Genomic DNA, 17,294 nt, shown 5'->3' with positions numbered 1-17,294 from the left:
TGTCTGTGGTTACTGAAACTGTTTGTTAGAAGTACTCTAACTAAAGAATATTTCCGTTAAACCTGATATGGGCTATCCTGACGGCTGACTTTGTACTGACGTCCTACTAAATGTTGCGCTTCAGTGTAACAAGTGTGTCTAAAGTTAAAGGCTGTGATGTTTATTATCTCACTTATTTACTAGCCTATACACTATATATTGGAACATTAATGATGACGCTGTACCTAGAGTGTTTATCGTTATGAAGAATTGCGATGTAAGCCGGTGTTATTCGAAGCTACTGTCATGGCTGATATGTACAGTTGATTAAAAATATGCTCATTTCTGACGAAAATTAAAGTTTGATACAAGAACAGGTTCCGTTCCATTTCTTTCTTGTGACGTGGATAATTTATTGTGCTACCATCCGATCGTCCCGTACACGTCAGGCGAAAGTCGTGTTGACCTACCCTGTACGGACCTCAACCCCGTTTGTCCGATAAACCCCCTTTGACTTTATTAAGATCCACAATTAGCTTACAATATGTAGCTATCATTCCTGTGCCTGTGATCCTTAAACAAATACACATAGACACAACATTACCCAATACTGTCCCAAACACAGGATAACTAGATAAAATGTTCGAAGAAGACAGAAGAATTTCAAGTCCATGCAACAACCATCATGTTCCAGAGGTACAGGAATCTTCTCTTCTCTGCATACAAACACGCCTCCCCCCCCCAACCCCCAAAAACACGACCCCCCCCCCCCCCCCAACCCCCCTCCCAATCTTCGTTATCTACGATGAACTGGTAGTGCTGCTGCTGGACAGAATGTAATGCCCCCCCCCCCCATATCAGCTAGCCCTCTTTATTCCATGAACCCCCTTCTCTGAGCGACCCCTCGCAACGACCTGTCCAGTCTATGATTGTACTGAAGATGAACAGAACATAGTGGTGAACAGATTATGGCTCCCCCCCTCATATACTTCAACCTCTGTTTTAATATATGTAACATCACAGCATATGTACTAATGAATAAATGCTCTAACAACAAGTTTCGTAGGAACATGTTTTTATTCTTCTCTTCACCCATAAGACCATGAACTTTTATTCATCGTCATGAAAGAAAACTATTATACAAGCCTAATCAAATCTAATACTACAGAACCCAAACGTAACTCATAATCTAACAAGAACTCTTTAAAATACTTCAACCGAACAGCTAAAAGATGCTTACAACAACGAGCATTCCCATAGAAAACTACAATAACTACTACATGATATGATATCTTACAGTAATAATAGCAAATGTGTTTCTTGTCACTATTTTTGCCCCATGATGCACTGCTGGGGATTATCACCACCATGTTTGGGCATGAGGAAAGACAAGTTAGTTCCCGCCAAGTGACAAACGTGCTTCACAAAAAGGTGACAATGAATCCGATATGCGTTTCTACAACACTTTCGCCAGAGATCACTACATCGTCTCTGTTGAGATGTACTTTCATTTTCTAATCTGGACGTATACAGTACATGAAACACATTATCAGAAAGTAAGTGAAATTTAGCAATAACATGATAGTCTCACATAGGCTGACATCGCCAGTTTGTCTCGTATACCCTATGTCCTTTTGTTCATGTCCTGTCCTTTTGTTAATTTCCTGTCCATTTGTTAATTTCCAGAAAGAAGCAGACAACATAAACTAGAATTGTGACAAACTTGTAGTATAACAACAGGCTGTGTGGACGTGTACAAATCAGCACGGCTTGTTATCGGCGTGTTTCTTCATATGTTTCCTCAAATTAGACCTGTCACCTGTAGAATAACTACAGACCTCACACTTGTACCGTTTCTCACCAGTGTGTTTAGCCATGTGCCGTTTCAATGCAGACATTTGTGCTGCAGAATAATCACAAACTTCACACTTGTGAGGTTTCTCCCCAGTGTGGGTAGCCATGTGGTCCTTCAAGGTGGACCTCATCGCTGCAGAATAACCACAAACCTCACACTTGTGGGGTTTCTCCCCAGTGTGGGTAGCCATGTGAACCTTCAAAGCGGTCCTGTGTATTGCAGAATAACTACAAACCTCACACTTGTAAGGTTTCTCACCAGTGTGGGTTCTCATGTGCTGCCTTAAGTGAGACGATTGCACTGAACAATAATCACAAACCTCACACTTGTAAGGTTTCTCACCAGTGTGTCTTCTCATGTGACATTTCAAAGTGGATACGTTTGTTGTGCTATAACTACATACGTCACACTTGTAAGGTTTCTCCCCTGTGTGGGTTCTCATGTGCACCTCTAAGTGGGACATCTGTGCCGTAGAATAATCACAAATCTCACACTTGTACGGTTTCTCACCAGTGTGTTTAGCCATGTGTCGCTTTAAGTGATACTTTTGCGCTGCGGAATAACCACAAACCTCGCACTTGTAGGGTTTCTCACCATTATGGGTAGCGATGTGCAGCTTTAAATTGGACGATAGCGTTGTAGAATAATCACAAATCTCACACTTGTACGGTTTCTCACCAGTGTGTTTAGCCATGTGTCGCTTTAAGTGATACTTTTGCGATGCGGAATAACCACAAACCTCGCACTTGTAGGGTTTCTCACCATTATGGGTAGCGATGTGCAGCTTTAAATTGGACGATAGCGTTGTAGAATAATCACAAATCTCACACTTGAAAGGTTTCTCACCAGTGTGTTTAGCCATGTGTCGCTTCAATGCGGACTTTTGTACAGCAGAATAATCACAAATCTGACACTTGTGGGGTTTCTCCCCAGTGTGGGTAGCCATGTGCTGATTTAAGTGAGACTTTCGTGCTGCAGAATAATCGCAAATTTCACACTTGTGAGGTTTCTCATCGATGTGAGTAGCCATGTGCTTCTTCAAATCGGACCTTAGCGCTGCAGAATAATCACAAGTCTCACATTTGTACGGTCGGCAGTCACTGTGTTTTCTCACGATGTGAAGTTTCAGGTTCACCTTTAGCGCAGCGGAATAGTCACAGCTAGTGCACTGAAAAGGTCTCTCACCACCGTGAGTTGCCCTGACATGATTCATTAGGAGACCTTTGTAAGCTGTTGCATAGCCACAATGTCCACAAAGGTACGGTCTCTCACCGGTGTGTTTAGCCCTTATGTGAAGTTTTAGGTGACCAATCTGCGATGTTGAGTACTCACAATGCGAGCACTTGTGTGGTCTCTCACCGGTGTGTTTAGCCCTTACGTGCCCTTTCAGGCTACTAGTTTGCGATGCTGAGTACTCACAATGCGGGCACTTGTGTGGTCTCTCACCGGTGTGAGTCCTGAGGTGCAGTTTCATACGTGCTCCACGTTCTGTTTTATATTCACATTGCGGACATTTCTTCGTTTGTTTACTTTTACCCGCGGCGTGCGACGTCCTAACGTGCCGTTTCAGGGCGGACATCTTGGATGTGGAGAACTCGCATTCCCGACATCGATGTGGTTTCTCACCGCTGTGAGTCTTGCGGCGCTGTTTCCTTGTCCCTCCATGGTCTGTTTCTGAACAAGCCTGTTTCTCTTCTGTCTGTTCATGTAGATCTTCTGCTGCTTTTTCCATCTGACAAGAGGAGAAAAATTTAGACGTAAACAACAACCGACCTTTATTTTCTAACATGTTTGCCATAATTACAAATACTAGCAATATGTAAAAACATAAACCAATTCAACACATATTACATTATGTGACAAGCATCTCAAACCTGCCTAGCTTTGTGCGCTAGACCACTGTCTTCGCGTGACGTGAGGCAAAATGGCGACAACCCTTCCAAACATTCACAGTAACACCACACCCTAAGCATGCCGGGAATCAAACATGGCGGCACCCATGCTGGAGAGCAAAAACATGACAGGTATTTTGCTAATTTGTGTAGCAAACTACTCCATTTACCACAAATATTCAACGTACCAATCTGAAACCGATTCCGCCTTCAAGTCTTTTCATACATCAACTATAAGCTAGTTCGCGGTTGCTACTCGGGGGCCTTCACCTTTGACACTGCACATGCGTAGTAGCAACTGCGAACTGGCTTATAACATGCTGCGCGCATGGATGAGGGTCTGCATGGGGGTCCCGACAACGCGTTACGCCGAATTCAGAACAACCCCCTGCGTATTGCGTTAAATTCGATGAAGGAAGCTGCTCTTACCAAGGAGAATTATAAAACCTCCTTGCTCTTACGCACAATTTAGTTGCCTTGCTACAAAACGTTTATAAAATGGATTTCCCTACGATTTACGGAAAATCGAAATGGCTTCCTTACGGAAAACAGGCTTTGAATAAATAGTTAACATGACATTAACTTTTGTTAAAAAAATAACACTAGGAAATATTCGTCGTAAACATACGGGCGTTTTCGGCTTACAAACTGCAGTGGCTGATGGGATAGCATTATATTTGCATGGTCGCCATTTTGATTCTGTTGAATTGACGATAGGGACTGAATTTACGCCGACATTTGCCGTGAATTTACATGCATACTATAAAATTATTGCCATGGTCGTGAATAAAAAATACGTTAACGTTGAACAATCTATTCTCAAACTACCCGTTTTAGCTAGGTAGGTAGATATCTATACGATAAATTTTACACTAAGGACACACACAGTTTCGTGCTTGCGTCTTTGATCTGTGCAAATGCACATTGAAACAGGACGACCGTCAGAGCATGGATGTGACCGATGCAAAGATTCTACCACAGTACCAGCTGTGCACATGCAGGGCGCCCGCTTACGTACTGACATCGTCATAGCTGGGGGCAGATTTTACAGTTCTATTGACTGACCAAACCGACATTTTATCACAGAATTTAAAACCAAGCTCCAGTCCAGTGGCTCTAGTCTAACCTGAGACACAGCTTGGCCGCCAGGACGCTCTAGGAACGACGCCTCCTCTGTCAGGTTGGACGACATTTCTCTCAAAACTTTCCAAACAACTCCCGTAAACAAACGTCAGGATTTTCAAACGTCACAGAAACGTCGTGAGGTGACCTCAGACAAGGTCAGAGGTCATGATGCTTTGTACCCCTAATGAGGACGCTGTATGTATGTAAATACAATATTGTCCAGTGTTCAACAGTCCTATCTTCAGTTATCAAAAGGGAACAAAGCAATAAAGAAAAAGACAGAAACAAAAGTAAGACAAAAAGGTAAGCGGACGGGTGTTAGCGGTCTACAATGCAGGCAGAACTTCCCACACACTAACTGGGTAACCAGGCACAAAACTTGACCTTTCAACCCACGCTAACTTCACCTTCCACCCGTTGTTTCGCTTAGGAGACGCTTGCTGGATTTTGAGGCTACAATTAACACTAGAAGCAGGTAAGAACTTGAGTTATGCTGAATATCTGCCTTATCGTGAAGCAGAGAAGCAATAGGTCGTTTCTGTGGTGTATGGGCGACAATATAAGTTTTTTCGTGGTGAGAAAAAATAGCGATGGGGAGGGGGGCGAAACCACACGTATTTCTGAACAAAAGGGTAGTTTTTTATTAGAAAAAGTCAAAGAAGGGTGCTGCAGTATTACAAAAAAGGGCACAAACTACAATAAAAATTAAATGGGGTAGGGAATTTCCCGAGCAGCCTTCGTAACCCCTGCTTCTCCTAATGGGTCAGTGAAGTCAATACTTGTCTCGAGCATTGATATTTCTGACCTAGGGTGAAGAAATGCTGCTACAGTAACAATTGAGCCGCCTTTCTTCGTAAATCGATGGCAACATCAGGCTCTTACGAATTGATTAGAAAAAAAGGTAAAAATAAAAAGCGAATGTACGTGAATGCGCGGCCAACGGAAAAACGGTCTGAATAGCAGATTTATTTAACGGGGAGGGGGTTCAGTAAGGAAGGGGTACAAGTGGGTCAGTTTTGGGCGTCATTACGATGGGAGTGGGGACTAGACATTTGTAGCAACTTCCCATTTTATGGATCAGCGTAAAAATGCACTCTTGACTTATAATTTTGATAGATGACTTTGATCTTTATTAATCCGTTAGGTTACTGACATGGCAGAGGCAAGTTATGGGTCTCCTACTGCTGTTCCAAAGAACATCTGTGATGGGTCTCCTACCGGAGTTTTATGGGACAGAGATACAAGCAACGTTGAAGACCAGCCGACTGGAACGGAAACCAGTTTGGAAAGTCAGCCAGAAGCACATACTAATGAGAAACCCTACATGTGTGGAGAGTGTGGGTACAGGACAAAAGGAAAGGTTGACCTAACCAGACATATGAGAGTCCATACTGGTGAAAAACCCTACAAATGTGACCAGTGTGATTATGCTGCTGCACAGAAATGCAATTTGGACCAACATCTTGCAAACCACAGCGGCGAGAAACGCTTCATGTGTGAGAAGTGCGGGTACAAAACAAGTAGAATTTCTCACTTATCCGAACATATGAGAACCCACACAGGAGAAAAACCCTACAAGTGTGACCAGTGTGACTATTCTGCTGCACTGAAATCCTCTCTATACAAACATCTAGCCAAACACTCTGGAGAAAAACCCTACATGTGTGGTGAATGTGGGTACAGCACAGCTCTCAAGTCTCACTTAACCAGACATATGAGAACCCATACAGGTGAAAAACCCTACAAGTGTGACCAGTGTGACTATTCTGCTGCACAAAAATCTACCTTGGACAGCCATCTAGCCAAACATACTGGAGAAAAATCCTTCATGTGTGACGAGTGCGGGTTCAGGACAGGTAAAAAGTCTCACTTGTCCAGACATATGAGAACTCATACCGGTGAAAAACCGTACAAGTGTGACCAGTGTGACTATTCCGCTGCAGAGAAATCCACATTGGACAACCATCTAGCCAAACATACTGGTGACAAACCCTACATGTGTGGGGAATGTCGTTACAGAACAACTAAAAAGTCTCATTTATCCAGACATATGAGAACCCACACAGAGGGAAAACCATACAAGTGTGAGCAGTGGAAGTATTCAGCAGCTGTAAAACCCGCCAAGGATTGATGTGTTTAAAAATCGGATTTTCCGAGAACCATATGCATAGTAGAATGGAACTCGTTGTCATCACTGTCATTATCCTCACTAAATAGCTTTAAAGAACAGTTGCAGTCAGATATGCAAAGACAGGGTGGAACAGACCGTTCGGTGATATATAACCATCTGCTTCCACGCCGCGTGCCTACGAAGCTAGTGTGTTATGCCTGATGGTGATTGTACCGGCTATATAGATACATGTACAGATACAGAAAATCAGATGTTGTCTGGAATCTAGCACTGATAAAGAAATGGGTACGAAGTGCAGGTACAGGACAACGGAAGTTATCCAGCCAGCCACATATGTTTATGAAGCTAAGGGAAATGAATGTAAGAACACTACATTCGTTCTACGCCAATGTTTGAGGATAAGCCATCTCACAATTCCGAGTGCGCATCTGCAGCCGTAATGCATTGTGGTTTGGGAGCAAAGTTTAAAGTCCCTTTTTGTTAACAATTATTTGTGAGACGTGTTTGCAACAATCCTGCTTGGAGTGGCCGTAACATTACCCAGAACCCCCTGCGGTGCTGGAACTGTGAGAAGACTTATTCATGTAGAAGTGAATCTGTACAAATATGATAACACTGTGCCGAATCTGTACATCTGCAGTACTTTAGTCTCTATCGAGTACTTTATGTAATGGTATTCGCAAAGAAAACATACAACAGCAAGTTTTGTAAGAATTACTGTCAGTGGAAACAATAGGTATTTTGTAAAACTTAATAAGAAACTAATTTTCGTCAAGTATGATATAGTCTGACGCCTGACTTTGTACTGATATCCTTTAAAATGTTGTGGTTTAGTGTAACAAGTGTGCATACAGAAAGGTAAAGCTGTGATGTTCATTTTGTCATTCATTCACTAACCTAAACACTATATATTGGAACACTAATGATTATTCTATACCTGGAGTGTTTATCGTTGTGAAGAATTGGAAAGTAAGCTTGTGCGATGTAAAGGGACTGTCATGGCTGATATGTAAGAAGTATTCTGATTTCTGACAACTGAAAATAAATTTTAAAAAACATTATAAAAGAACACGTTCCATTCCCTTTTTTCTGTGTGATGTAAGTTATGAATGAATGAATTAATGACTGGTTTATTTGATGAACATGGTCAATGAAAAGTATGTCGCAGCCACAAAGGGCGGATTCGGATACTTTTTCTACAGGTGCGTTCTTAGGCCTTCTTAACCATCAGGCGATTCAGACTCTTAACTAAAGTTATTTTGTAGCCGTACATCATTCGTCAGTCTACCGAACGATAAAAGTTAAGATAATAAGCACCTGTTCTATTTAATTTTTACTTTTGTGGCAGATGTGTGTTGTTGTGCTGGCCGTACAGGGTCACATCTTTCTAGCGTTATGAATTCCATTTTCATCACACAGCACCCCCATGTAACTCCTTTACAGTTATACCAGGTTATTCTCGCAGTACGCACTAGAAATTCTTGCCGTAGCCGCTATTATGATTACTACCAACACAGATGAGCGTCCATGATTATAATAGTTCATATTTACCACTAAGAGCTAACACGGATTCAGAAAGTATATCTATATGCGCACATTATGTATAATGTGCGAGCACCAGTTATACACGCAAAATATTAAAGGCAAAAAAACACCACTGTGTATTTTGTGTACAAGATGGTACCCACCTCCGTTGGTGATTTTTCTTCCCATATCAATTGCATAAACCCGTGTATGACATTCTGTGTTGACAAAAAAAGAAAACAAGCTGAAAACAGAAATGGCAGCGGATAAGTGTTAGGTCTTTTGTAATGTATGCAGAAATTCCCACCCAATAAGTGTGTAATCAGGTGCAAAATTATTACTACCAACACAGATGAGCTTCCATGATAGACATATATTTACTACTAAGAGCTAACAAAAGGACAGAAAGTATATCTACATGTATATGCGTACATGATATGACTTACTTGACTTATTTACATAATATATAATGTGCGAACACCAGTTATACATCCAAAATAAGCAAGGCCAAAAAAATATCACTGGTACAAAGTGTCTTTTGTCTCCGTTGGTGATTTCTTTCTTCCCATGTAAATACCCTGTATGTGACATTCTCTTTTGCCAAAAAAAGGATAACAAAAAGACAGTGGATAGGTGTAGCCCTTTTGTAATGTCTACAATGAAGGCAGAAATATCCACAGAAACTGGGTAACCAGGCGCAAAATATGACCTTTCACCCCAAGTCAAGTTCACCTTTCACCCGCCGCTTAGCTTAGGTAAGAAGAGACTTGCAGGATTGTGAAGAGAAAAATCAACACTAGAAGCAGGTATGAACTTGAGTTATGCTAAATACCTGCCTTATCGTGAGGTAGAGGAGCTATAGGTCGTTTCTATGGTGTATGGGTCACATTAGGACGAAATGTAAGACTTTTCGGAGGTCGAGAGAAGGGGTGGGGGGAGGGGGCGAAGCCACACGTCACGTATTTTGGGATAGAAGTGCCGTTTTTGTTAGAATAATTCCAAGAAGGGTGATAAAGTATAACCGGAATGAGGCAACTATAATAGAGAGAATGTGGAAATGAAACGAAAAGCAAATTTGATTGGCGTGCATGCGTGGTCAACTTTGGAAAAATGGTCTGTTCAAGGAGGTTATAGTTTGTTGTATAGCAGATTCATGATACTGAAGGGGGGCATAGAAAGTTTCTGCTTGTGACAAATCCCCCTGGGTGAAATAGTAATCTTAGAATCAGGCTGCTTACTCTATATGAATAAAGGTATATGAATAATGTGTAACAAATTGTTTAATGCTTTAGTAACTGTCCTTCAATGTATTGGCACCCAGGCGGTAGCCGTAGCGACTAACAAAGGGAATCTTTGCTTGATATTACATATACTTTCCCTTCTCAGTCGTGTCGTGCCCCACGACTAAGAAGGGAAAGTATATGTAATATCAAGCAAAGATTTCCTTCGTTAGTCGCCACGGCTACCCAGGCGGTTACGTATTTAGTTCTAACTGTGATAACGTTATACCACTCGATTTGTAAGATTTGTTGCAAGATTCCTAAATGTGCCAAGTCCTTTTATGTCCAATACCTGGCCACTGATGTGTGCTTCATCATTTCAATTTTTGTCCACTAGGTTAGACATGGCAGAGGCAGGGAATGGGTCTCCTACTGCTGTTCCCCACAGCTTCTGTGATGGCTCTCCAACTGGAGTTTCATTGGACAGGGATGAAAGCAATGTAAAAGACCAGCCAGCAGTGTCCTGGCATTTCTGGGGTGGGTATCCTAGTGGAGTTTCACGGGATAGAGACACAAGCAATGCTGAAGACCAGCCGTCAGAAACCAAGACAAGTTTTGACAATCAGCCAGAAGAAAACACTGGTGAGAAACACTACATGTGTTCCTGGTGCGGGTACAGGGCTAAGTACAAGTCCAAGTTGTTCAGACATATGAGAACCCATACTGGTGAAAAACCGTACAGGTGTGACCAGTGTGACTATTCCGCTGCACAGAAACATCATTTGGACAGGCATCTAGCCAACCACACTGGTGATAAACCCTACATGTGCGGAGAATGCGGGTACAGGACAACTGACAGGTCTCACCTATTCAAGCACATGAGAACTCATACTGGTGAAAAACCCTACAAATGTCACCAGTGTGACTACTCTTCTGCAGCGAAGTCCTCAATGGACAGTCATCGAGCCAAACATACCGGTGAAAAACCCTATCAGTGTGGGGAGTGCGGGTACAGGACAGCTCACAAGCGTAGCCTATCCAGACATCATATGAGAGTCCATACTGGTGACAAACCCCACATGTGCAGGGAGTGTGGGTACAAGACAGCTGAGAAGCATGAGCTATCGAAACATCTAAAAACTCATACAGGTGAAAAACCCTACATGTGCGGCGAGTGCGGGTTCAGAACAACCCAAATGTATAACTTATCCCAACATATGAGAACTCATACTGGAGAAAAACCCTACAAGTGTGACCAGTGTGATTATTCTGCTGCACAGAAATCCACCTTGGACAGCCATCTAGCCATACACACCGGTGAGAAACCCTACATGTGTGGGGAGTGTGAGTTTAGGACAGCTCACAAGCATCACCTATCCGAACATATGAGAACCCATACTGGTGAAAAACCGTACAACTGTGACCAGTGTGATTATTCTGCTGCAAAGAAATCAACATTGAACCAACATCTAGCCAAACATACTGGTGAGAAACCCTTCATGTGTGGAGAGTGCGGGTACAGGACAACTAAGAAGTGTAACCTTTCCGCACATATGAGAACCCATACCGGTGAAACCCCCTACAAATGTGACCAGTGTGACTATTCTGCCAGAAAGAAGAGCACCTTGAACAGACATCTAGCCAAACACACCGGTGAGAAACCCTACATGTGTGGGGAGTGCGGGTACAGGACAGCCGACAGGCGTAACCTATCCGTGCATATGAGAACCCATACTGGTGAAAAACCCTACAAGTGTGACCAGTGTGACTATTCCGCTGCACAGAAACATCATTTGGACCGACATCTAGCCAAACACACCAGTGAGAAACCCTACATGTGTGGGGAGTGCGGGTACAGGACAACTAACAATTCTGACTTATCCGAACATATGAGAATCCACACAGGAGAAAAACCCTTCAAGTGTGACCAGTGTGATTATGCCGCTGCATATAAATCCGAATTGGACCGACATCTAGTCAAACACACTGGAGAAAAACCCCACATGTGTGGGGAGTGCGGGTACAGAACAGGTCACAAATCTGCCTTATCCACACATATGAGAACCCATACTGGTGAGAAACCCTACAAGTGTGGGGAGTGCGGGTACAGAACAGGTCACAAATCTGCCTTATCCAGACATATGAGAACCCATACTGGTGAGAAACCCTTTATGTGTGACAAGTGCGGATACAGAACAGCTCACAAGTGTCACTTATCCAGCCATATGAGAACCCACATTGCTGAATAACGAACCTACAAGTGTAACCAGTGTGAGTATTCAGCAGCTCGAAAATCAGATTTTGTCGGGCATGTAGCTAAACACACTGATGCGAAATGTGTACGAATCGCAGGTACAGGACAACAGAAGTTATTTAGCCATCGATACATATGTATGGAACATTGATTAAGAACACTACATGTGTTCTATCCCAATGTCTGTCTGAGAATATGTCATTTCACAGTTCCGAATGCGCATCTGCTTTCGTGGTGCATTGTCGTCCAAGGTCAATGTGTAAGATTCCTCATTTGTAAACAACGTCGAGACGTGGTTGCGTCATTTCCGATCCCGCTTGGAGTGGCTTTAACCTATGACATTACCGACAAGCCCATGCGGTGCTGGAACTGTGAGAAGACTAATTTATACAGAAGAGAATCTGTACAAATATGATAACACTGTGCAGAATCTGTACATCTAGAGTACTTTAGTCTCTATCGTGTACTTTATGTCATGTTACTCAAAAGAAAACGTACAGCAGAGTGGAACATGCTTTGCTTGAATTGCTTTACATGTAAGTATAAAGAAAAAGGTTTCGACACTTGATTACAATCTTATGTCCGTCAAATCTAATGTAGGCTATCCTGACAGATGACTTTGTGCTCACATTTTACTAAACGTTGTGCTTTATTGTAAGAAGCGTGCATGAAGTTTAAGGCTAAATCACTAACCTATACCTATATATTAGTACACGGATGATTATGCTATAATGGAGTGTTTAACATAATCTTCTGTAATATGAAGCGACTTTCATGTTTTATATGTAAGAAAATTGATTTAGAATATTTTAAGAAGCATGATTACTAATAACAAGCATAATTACTGATATGATTTCAAAAAGCTGTGCATTAAGTTTAAGGCTGTGATGTTTATCTTTCTTACTTACTTATTTACTAGCATATACACTATATGTTGGAAAAATTATGACTGATATACCTGAAATGTATCATAGTGAACTAAGCTTGTGTTGTATGAAGCGTCTGTCATGGTCGATATATAAAAACACAACTGATTCAAAATATGCTAATAAGTTTAATAAAATATGCTACTAATGTTAATGCTAATATGCTAATAAGTTTAATAAAATATGCTACTAATGTTAATAAATTATGCTAGTAAGTTTAATAAAAGAACAGGTTTCATTTCATGTTGATCTAGTGTGGTAGGATCTTCGATCTGTCATGGGCGACAGAAAGATGTTGAAACATGTGTGTCACCTCTAACTCAAGAGGATGAACTGAACTGAACTGAAACTGGTAGATGCTACCATGCTGGCCGTACAAGTGAAAACGTTCCAACTCTCTCTAACAGACCTGAAATAAATGTTACAGGGTTACCTGACTTACCAAAAGGTTTAAAAGATAAAAGGCTTGGTTCATGTAGCAAAATACAAAGCCCTGCATGCGTGGTGAATGTGATTACGAGGCAACTCAGAGGAAAAGTTAAAAGAAATGGTTTCCTCAATAACGACGCTGAATGTCAGATTATCCTTCAGTCTACAGCCCATGACAAAATGTGTGCATCGAACAAGAACTACCCTACCTGTAAAGAAGATGTTGACGATGAATCGTATCGGCTATCCAGTTACGCAGACATTAAAAGTAGGCGCCCCTGGTGTTGGCGCTTCAAGGTTGTCATGTTTCTATTTTCTTTTGAAATGTGGGTAAGGACTAAAAAAAAGGCAATCTTAAACCCGGAAAAACCTAGGGAAATACAAGACAACTGTCACTACAGAGGGAGAGAACCCTCGCTGAAAAGATCTGAAAACGATAACGTGAAGTGCGATGATTAATAAAAGTGTCTTCTGTGTGCACAAGATGCTGCCCACCTCCATTGGTGATTTTTCCATTTAGATTACAGTTCCCTGTATGAAAGCTCAGACTGAAGAAATAAAGAGGGACGAGAGAAAGAAAGAGAGAAAGAGAGAAAGATAAAAAAGAAGAAATATAAATGTACCAAAAGAACCCAGAAAGGTCAGCAGATGGGTGCAACCTGCAGACAGAACTTCCCGCACACTGACTGGGTAACTAGGCACTAAATGTGACCTTTCACCCCACGCTTAGTTCACCTTTCACCCGCTGCTTCGATTAGACTTTATAATAGTGGACGCTTGCATGATTGTGAGGGTAAAAACTAACACTAGACGCAGGTAAGAACTTGAGATATACTACATATCTAGCAGAGTGGCTATAGGACGTTTCTATGGTGTATGGGTCACACTAGTGCGGAAAGTAAGGCTTTTCGGGGTGAGAAAATTGGCGAGGGGGGGAGGGGGGCGAAACCAGACGTCACATCGTTCGAAACAAAAGGGCCATTTTTGTTAGAAAAGCTCTAAAAAGGGTGCTACAGTACTATGATTCACTTCATCTTCACGGTAGCAAAATTAACGGTGTAAGGAAAATTGACATTTTCGATGAACTTAAACTTCACGTGATTTATAGAACGGATGTGTGAAGGAACTGTGACACGTCCTTTCTACAGTGACTCATGAGGCAGAGACCGTAGATGCTGCTATAACCTTGTATTCTAGTCTTGGGTTGGTAGTGTACATTGACGTATGCTCTGCTCCAGTTCGAGTCCATGTAGGAAGAGGTCGTATTACTTCAATCTGTCTTTCTTAGAGCACTCCTTATTCCATATTCATGGTGGGCTATTCTAAGTCACATAAGTGGAGGGGGTGCTAACGGCTAACTTACTTCTTGTCACAGGAACCATTATTATTAACATGTGTTTCACGGTGATGATATGTTCATGGTACAGGGGTGACGGTGAAAACAGTTAACATAAACTTATAGTGAAAGAAACAAAAATTACATTATCACTAAGTTGAGACAGAATCACAAAAAAAAAAAAATGTTGATGGTAAAACAAAATACCAGGTCATGCATGCGTAGTCAACTTTGGAAAAATTGTTTGTATGCCAGATTCATGATAAAAATTAGGGGGGGGGGGGGGGTGTAGCAAGGGAAGAGTACAAGTGGAGGTTTAAACGTCATTACGATGGGAGTAGAGGCTGGGTAGTTGTAGTTGTAGGAACTTACATTTTTGGTATCACCAGAAGAAAAATGTAGTCTTGACTTATCCTACTTTCGATTGATGTGTTTGACCTTTCAATTTTTTCCATTAGGTTAGACATGGCAGAGGCAGGTGATGGGTCTCCTACTGCTGTTCACCAGAGCCTCTCTGATGGGTCTCCTACTGGACTTTTAGGGGACAAACATCCGAGCAATGTTAAAGACCATTCAACGAAAAGCAAAGCCAGTTTGGACAACAAGCCAGCAGTACATACGGTTGAGAAACCCTTTATCAAGTTTATGTGTGACGAGTGCGGGTACAGGACAGCTAACAAGAGTCACTTATCCAGACATATGAGAACCCATACTGGTGAAAAACCCTACAAGTGTGACCAGTGTGACTATTCTGCTGCACAGAAATATTATTTGGATCGACATCTAGCCAAACACACCGGTGAGAAACCCTACATGTGTGGGGAGTGCGAGTACAGGACAGCTCACAAGCATCACCTATCAAAACATATTAGAACCCATACTGGTGAAAAACCCTACAAATGTGACCAGTGGGACTATTCTGCTGCAGAGAAATCCACATTGGACAACCATCTAGCCAAACATGCTGGTGACAAACCCTACATGTGTGGCGAGTGCGGGTACAGGTCAGCTGACAGGGGTAGCCTATACAGACATATGAGAACCCATACTGGTGAAAAACCCTACAAGTGTGACCAGTGTGATTATTCTGCTGCACAGAAATGCAATTTGGACAGTCATCTAGCAAAACACTCTGGAGAAAAACCCTTAATGTGCGACAAGTGCGGGTACAGGACAGTTAACAAGAGTCACATGTCCAGACACATGAGAACCCATACTGGTGAAAAACCGTACAAGTGTGACCAGTGTGACTACTCTGCCGCAGAGAAATCCACATTGGACAACCATCTAGCCAAACATACTGGAGAGAAACCCTACATATGTGGGGAATGTAAGTACAGAACAACTAAAAAGTCTCATTTATCTGAGCATATGAGAACCCACACAGGAGAAAAGCCCTACAAGTGTGACCAGTGTGATTATTCTGCTGCAAAGAAATCCACCTTAAACAGCCATCTAGACAAACACACCGGTGAGAAACCCTACATGTGTGGCAAGTGCGGGTACAGGACAGCTCAAAAGCTCAAGTTATCCATACATATGAGAACTCATACAGGAGAAAAACCCTACAAATGTGACCAGTGTAATTATTCCGCTGCACAGAAATCCAATTTGGATCGACATCTAGCAAAACACTCTGGAGAAAAACCATTCATGTGTGGGGAGTGCGGGTACAGAGCAACTCAAAAGTCTCACTTATCAAAACATATGAGATGCCATACTGGCGTAAAACCCTACAAGTGTGACCAGTGCGATTATTCTGCTGCACAGAAATACACATTAAAGAGACATCTAACCAAACACTCTGGAGAGAAACCATTCACGTGTGGCAAGTGCGGGTTCAGAACAGCTCGCAAGCATAACCTATCCATACATATGAAAACTCATACTGGTGAGAAACCCTAGTGTGAGCTGTGTGAATATGATTAGCTATTCGAAAATCAGCTGTTGTCCGGCACCTGTCTAAACACGCTGATGAGAAACTCTAAATGTGTACGGGGTGCAGGTACAGGACAACTGAAGTTAACGTTCGCCGACCATACATACATGTACATGTATATGGACCTCAAGGAAATGGGTGTGAGAACACTACATGTGTTCAACGCCAGTGTGTGAGTAAAAAGCCGTTTCACAGTTCTGGTGGTGTGGCAAAGAATCGAGCCACAGAGTGGAGCATACTTTATTAGAAACACTTCTAATGCAAAGAAATAAGTAGGTTTTAAAACTCAGTAACAAACTTATTCTGTCAATTATGATATAGGATATCCCTGACGCCTGATTTCGTATTGACATCCTATAAAATGTTATTTTACATTCTAACATTGCAAGAAGGCAGTACAATGCTCAATCTGGGCAGCATTGCTGATGTCGGTGCCATATGAGTATATAACACACAATCATGTAATCTCCAAGCAGATCTACACGGGGCGCGAAAATCGTATATGCCAGCCAGAGAAGCTCCAGTCAGCCTGAAGCTCATCTAGCTGACTGAAGCTTCTCTGGCTGGCATATACGATTTTCGCGCCCCGTGTAGATCTGCTTGGAAATTAGCAATTATGTACATCAGTTCAACATTCATTTATAAAAATGTTGTGCCTCGGTGTAAAGAGTGTGCCTAAAGTTT

General features: G+C 42.1%; 4 protein-coding genes across 4 annotated transcripts; 3 read left to right on the top strand and 1 right to left on the bottom strand.

Moving 5' to 3' along the window:
* Positions 1 to 1,037: 1,037 nt before the first annotated feature.
* On the bottom strand, positions 1,038 to 4,971 carry LOC136424324 (zinc finger protein 160-like). Its single transcript, XM_066412886.1, has 2 exons — positions 4,853 to 4,971; positions 1,038 to 3,566 (listed from the first exon to the last, which is right to left on the bottom strand). The coding sequence occupies exons 1-2, from the start codon at positions 4,916 to 4,918 to the stop codon at positions 1,740 to 1,742; spliced, it is 1,893 nt and encodes a 630-aa protein (XP_066268983.1). The 5' UTR covers positions 4,919 to 4,971; the 3' UTR covers positions 1,038 to 1,739.
* Positions 4,972 to 5,193: 222 nt separating this feature from the next.
* Positions 5,194 to 8,051, top strand: LOC136424308 (zinc finger protein 708-like). The gene is made up of 2 exons (XM_066412861.1): positions 5,194 to 5,326; positions 5,996 to 8,051. Exon 2 carries the CDS (start codon positions 6,005 to 6,007, stop codon positions 6,980 to 6,982), a length of 978 nt encoding a protein of 325 aa, XP_066268958.1. The 5' UTR covers positions 5,194 to 5,326; positions 5,996 to 6,004; the 3' UTR covers positions 6,983 to 8,051.
* Positions 8,052 to 10,130: 2,079 nt separating this feature from the next.
* LOC136427249 (zinc finger protein 665-like) lies at positions 10,131 to 11,975 on the top strand. Its single transcript, XM_066416054.1, has 3 exons — positions 10,131 to 10,986; positions 11,200 to 11,430; positions 11,632 to 11,975. The coding sequence occupies exons 1-3, from the start codon at positions 10,131 to 10,133 to the stop codon at positions 11,973 to 11,975; spliced, it is 1,431 nt and encodes a 476-aa protein (XP_066272151.1).
* A 2,107-nt stretch (positions 11,976 to 14,082) lies between these two features.
* On the top strand, positions 14,083 to 17,104 carry LOC136424353 (zinc finger protein 84-like). Its single transcript, XM_066412925.1, has 2 exons — positions 14,083 to 14,151; positions 15,130 to 17,104. Exons 1-2 carry the CDS (start codon positions 14,117 to 14,119, stop codon positions 16,574 to 16,576), a joined length of 1,482 nt encoding a protein of 493 aa, XP_066269022.1. The 5' UTR covers positions 14,083 to 14,116; the 3' UTR covers positions 16,577 to 17,104.
* Positions 17,105 to 17,294: the final 190 nt, after the last annotated feature.

Source organism: Branchiostoma lanceolatum, chromosome 1 (assembly GCF_035083965.1).
Source record: "Branchiostoma lanceolatum isolate klBraLanc5 chromosome 1, klBraLanc5.hap2, whole genome shotgun sequence".
NCBI lineage: Eukaryota > Metazoa > Chordata > Leptocardii > Amphioxiformes > Branchiostomatidae > Branchiostoma > Branchiostoma lanceolatum.
The sequence above is the reverse complement of the archived record's forward strand: the minus strand, read 5'-3'. Positions and strand labels throughout refer to the sequence as shown.

Excerpts from the sequence above, each read along its gene's own strand:
- LOC136427249 (XM_066416054.1), top strand. The coding sequence starts at position 10,131 with ATGGCAGAGGCAGGGAATGGGTCTCCTACTGCTGTTCCCCACAGCTTC. Across the intron at positions 10,987-11,199 it reads ACCCTACAAGTGTGACCAGT|CCAAACATACTGGTGAGAAA; the intron begins GTGATTATTCTG and ends ACCAACATCTAG. Across the intron at positions 11,431-11,631 it reads GTACAGGACAGCCGACAGGC|GAGAAAAACCCTTCAAGTGT; the intron begins GTAACCTATCCG and ends GAATCCACACAG.
- LOC136424324 (XM_066412886.1), bottom strand. The coding sequence starts at position 4,918 with ATGTCGTCCAACCTGACAGAGGAGGCGTCGTTCCTAGAGCGTCCTGGC. Across the intron at positions 3,567-4,852 it reads GCGGCCAAGCTGTGTCTCAG|ATGGAAAAAGCAGCAGAAGA; the intron begins GTTAGACTAGAG and ends TCCTCTTGTCAG.
- LOC136424353 (XM_066412925.1), top strand. The coding sequence starts at position 14,117 with ATGATTGTGAGGGTAAAAACTAACACTAGACGCAG. Across the intron at positions 14,152-15,129 it reads AAAACTAACACTAGACGCAG|GTTAGACATGGCAGAGGCAG; the intron begins GTAAGAACTTGA and ends TTTTTCCATTAG.
- LOC136424308 (XM_066412861.1), top strand. The coding sequence starts at position 6,005 with ATGGCAGAGGCAAGTTATGGGTCTCCTACTGCTGTTCCAAAGAACATC.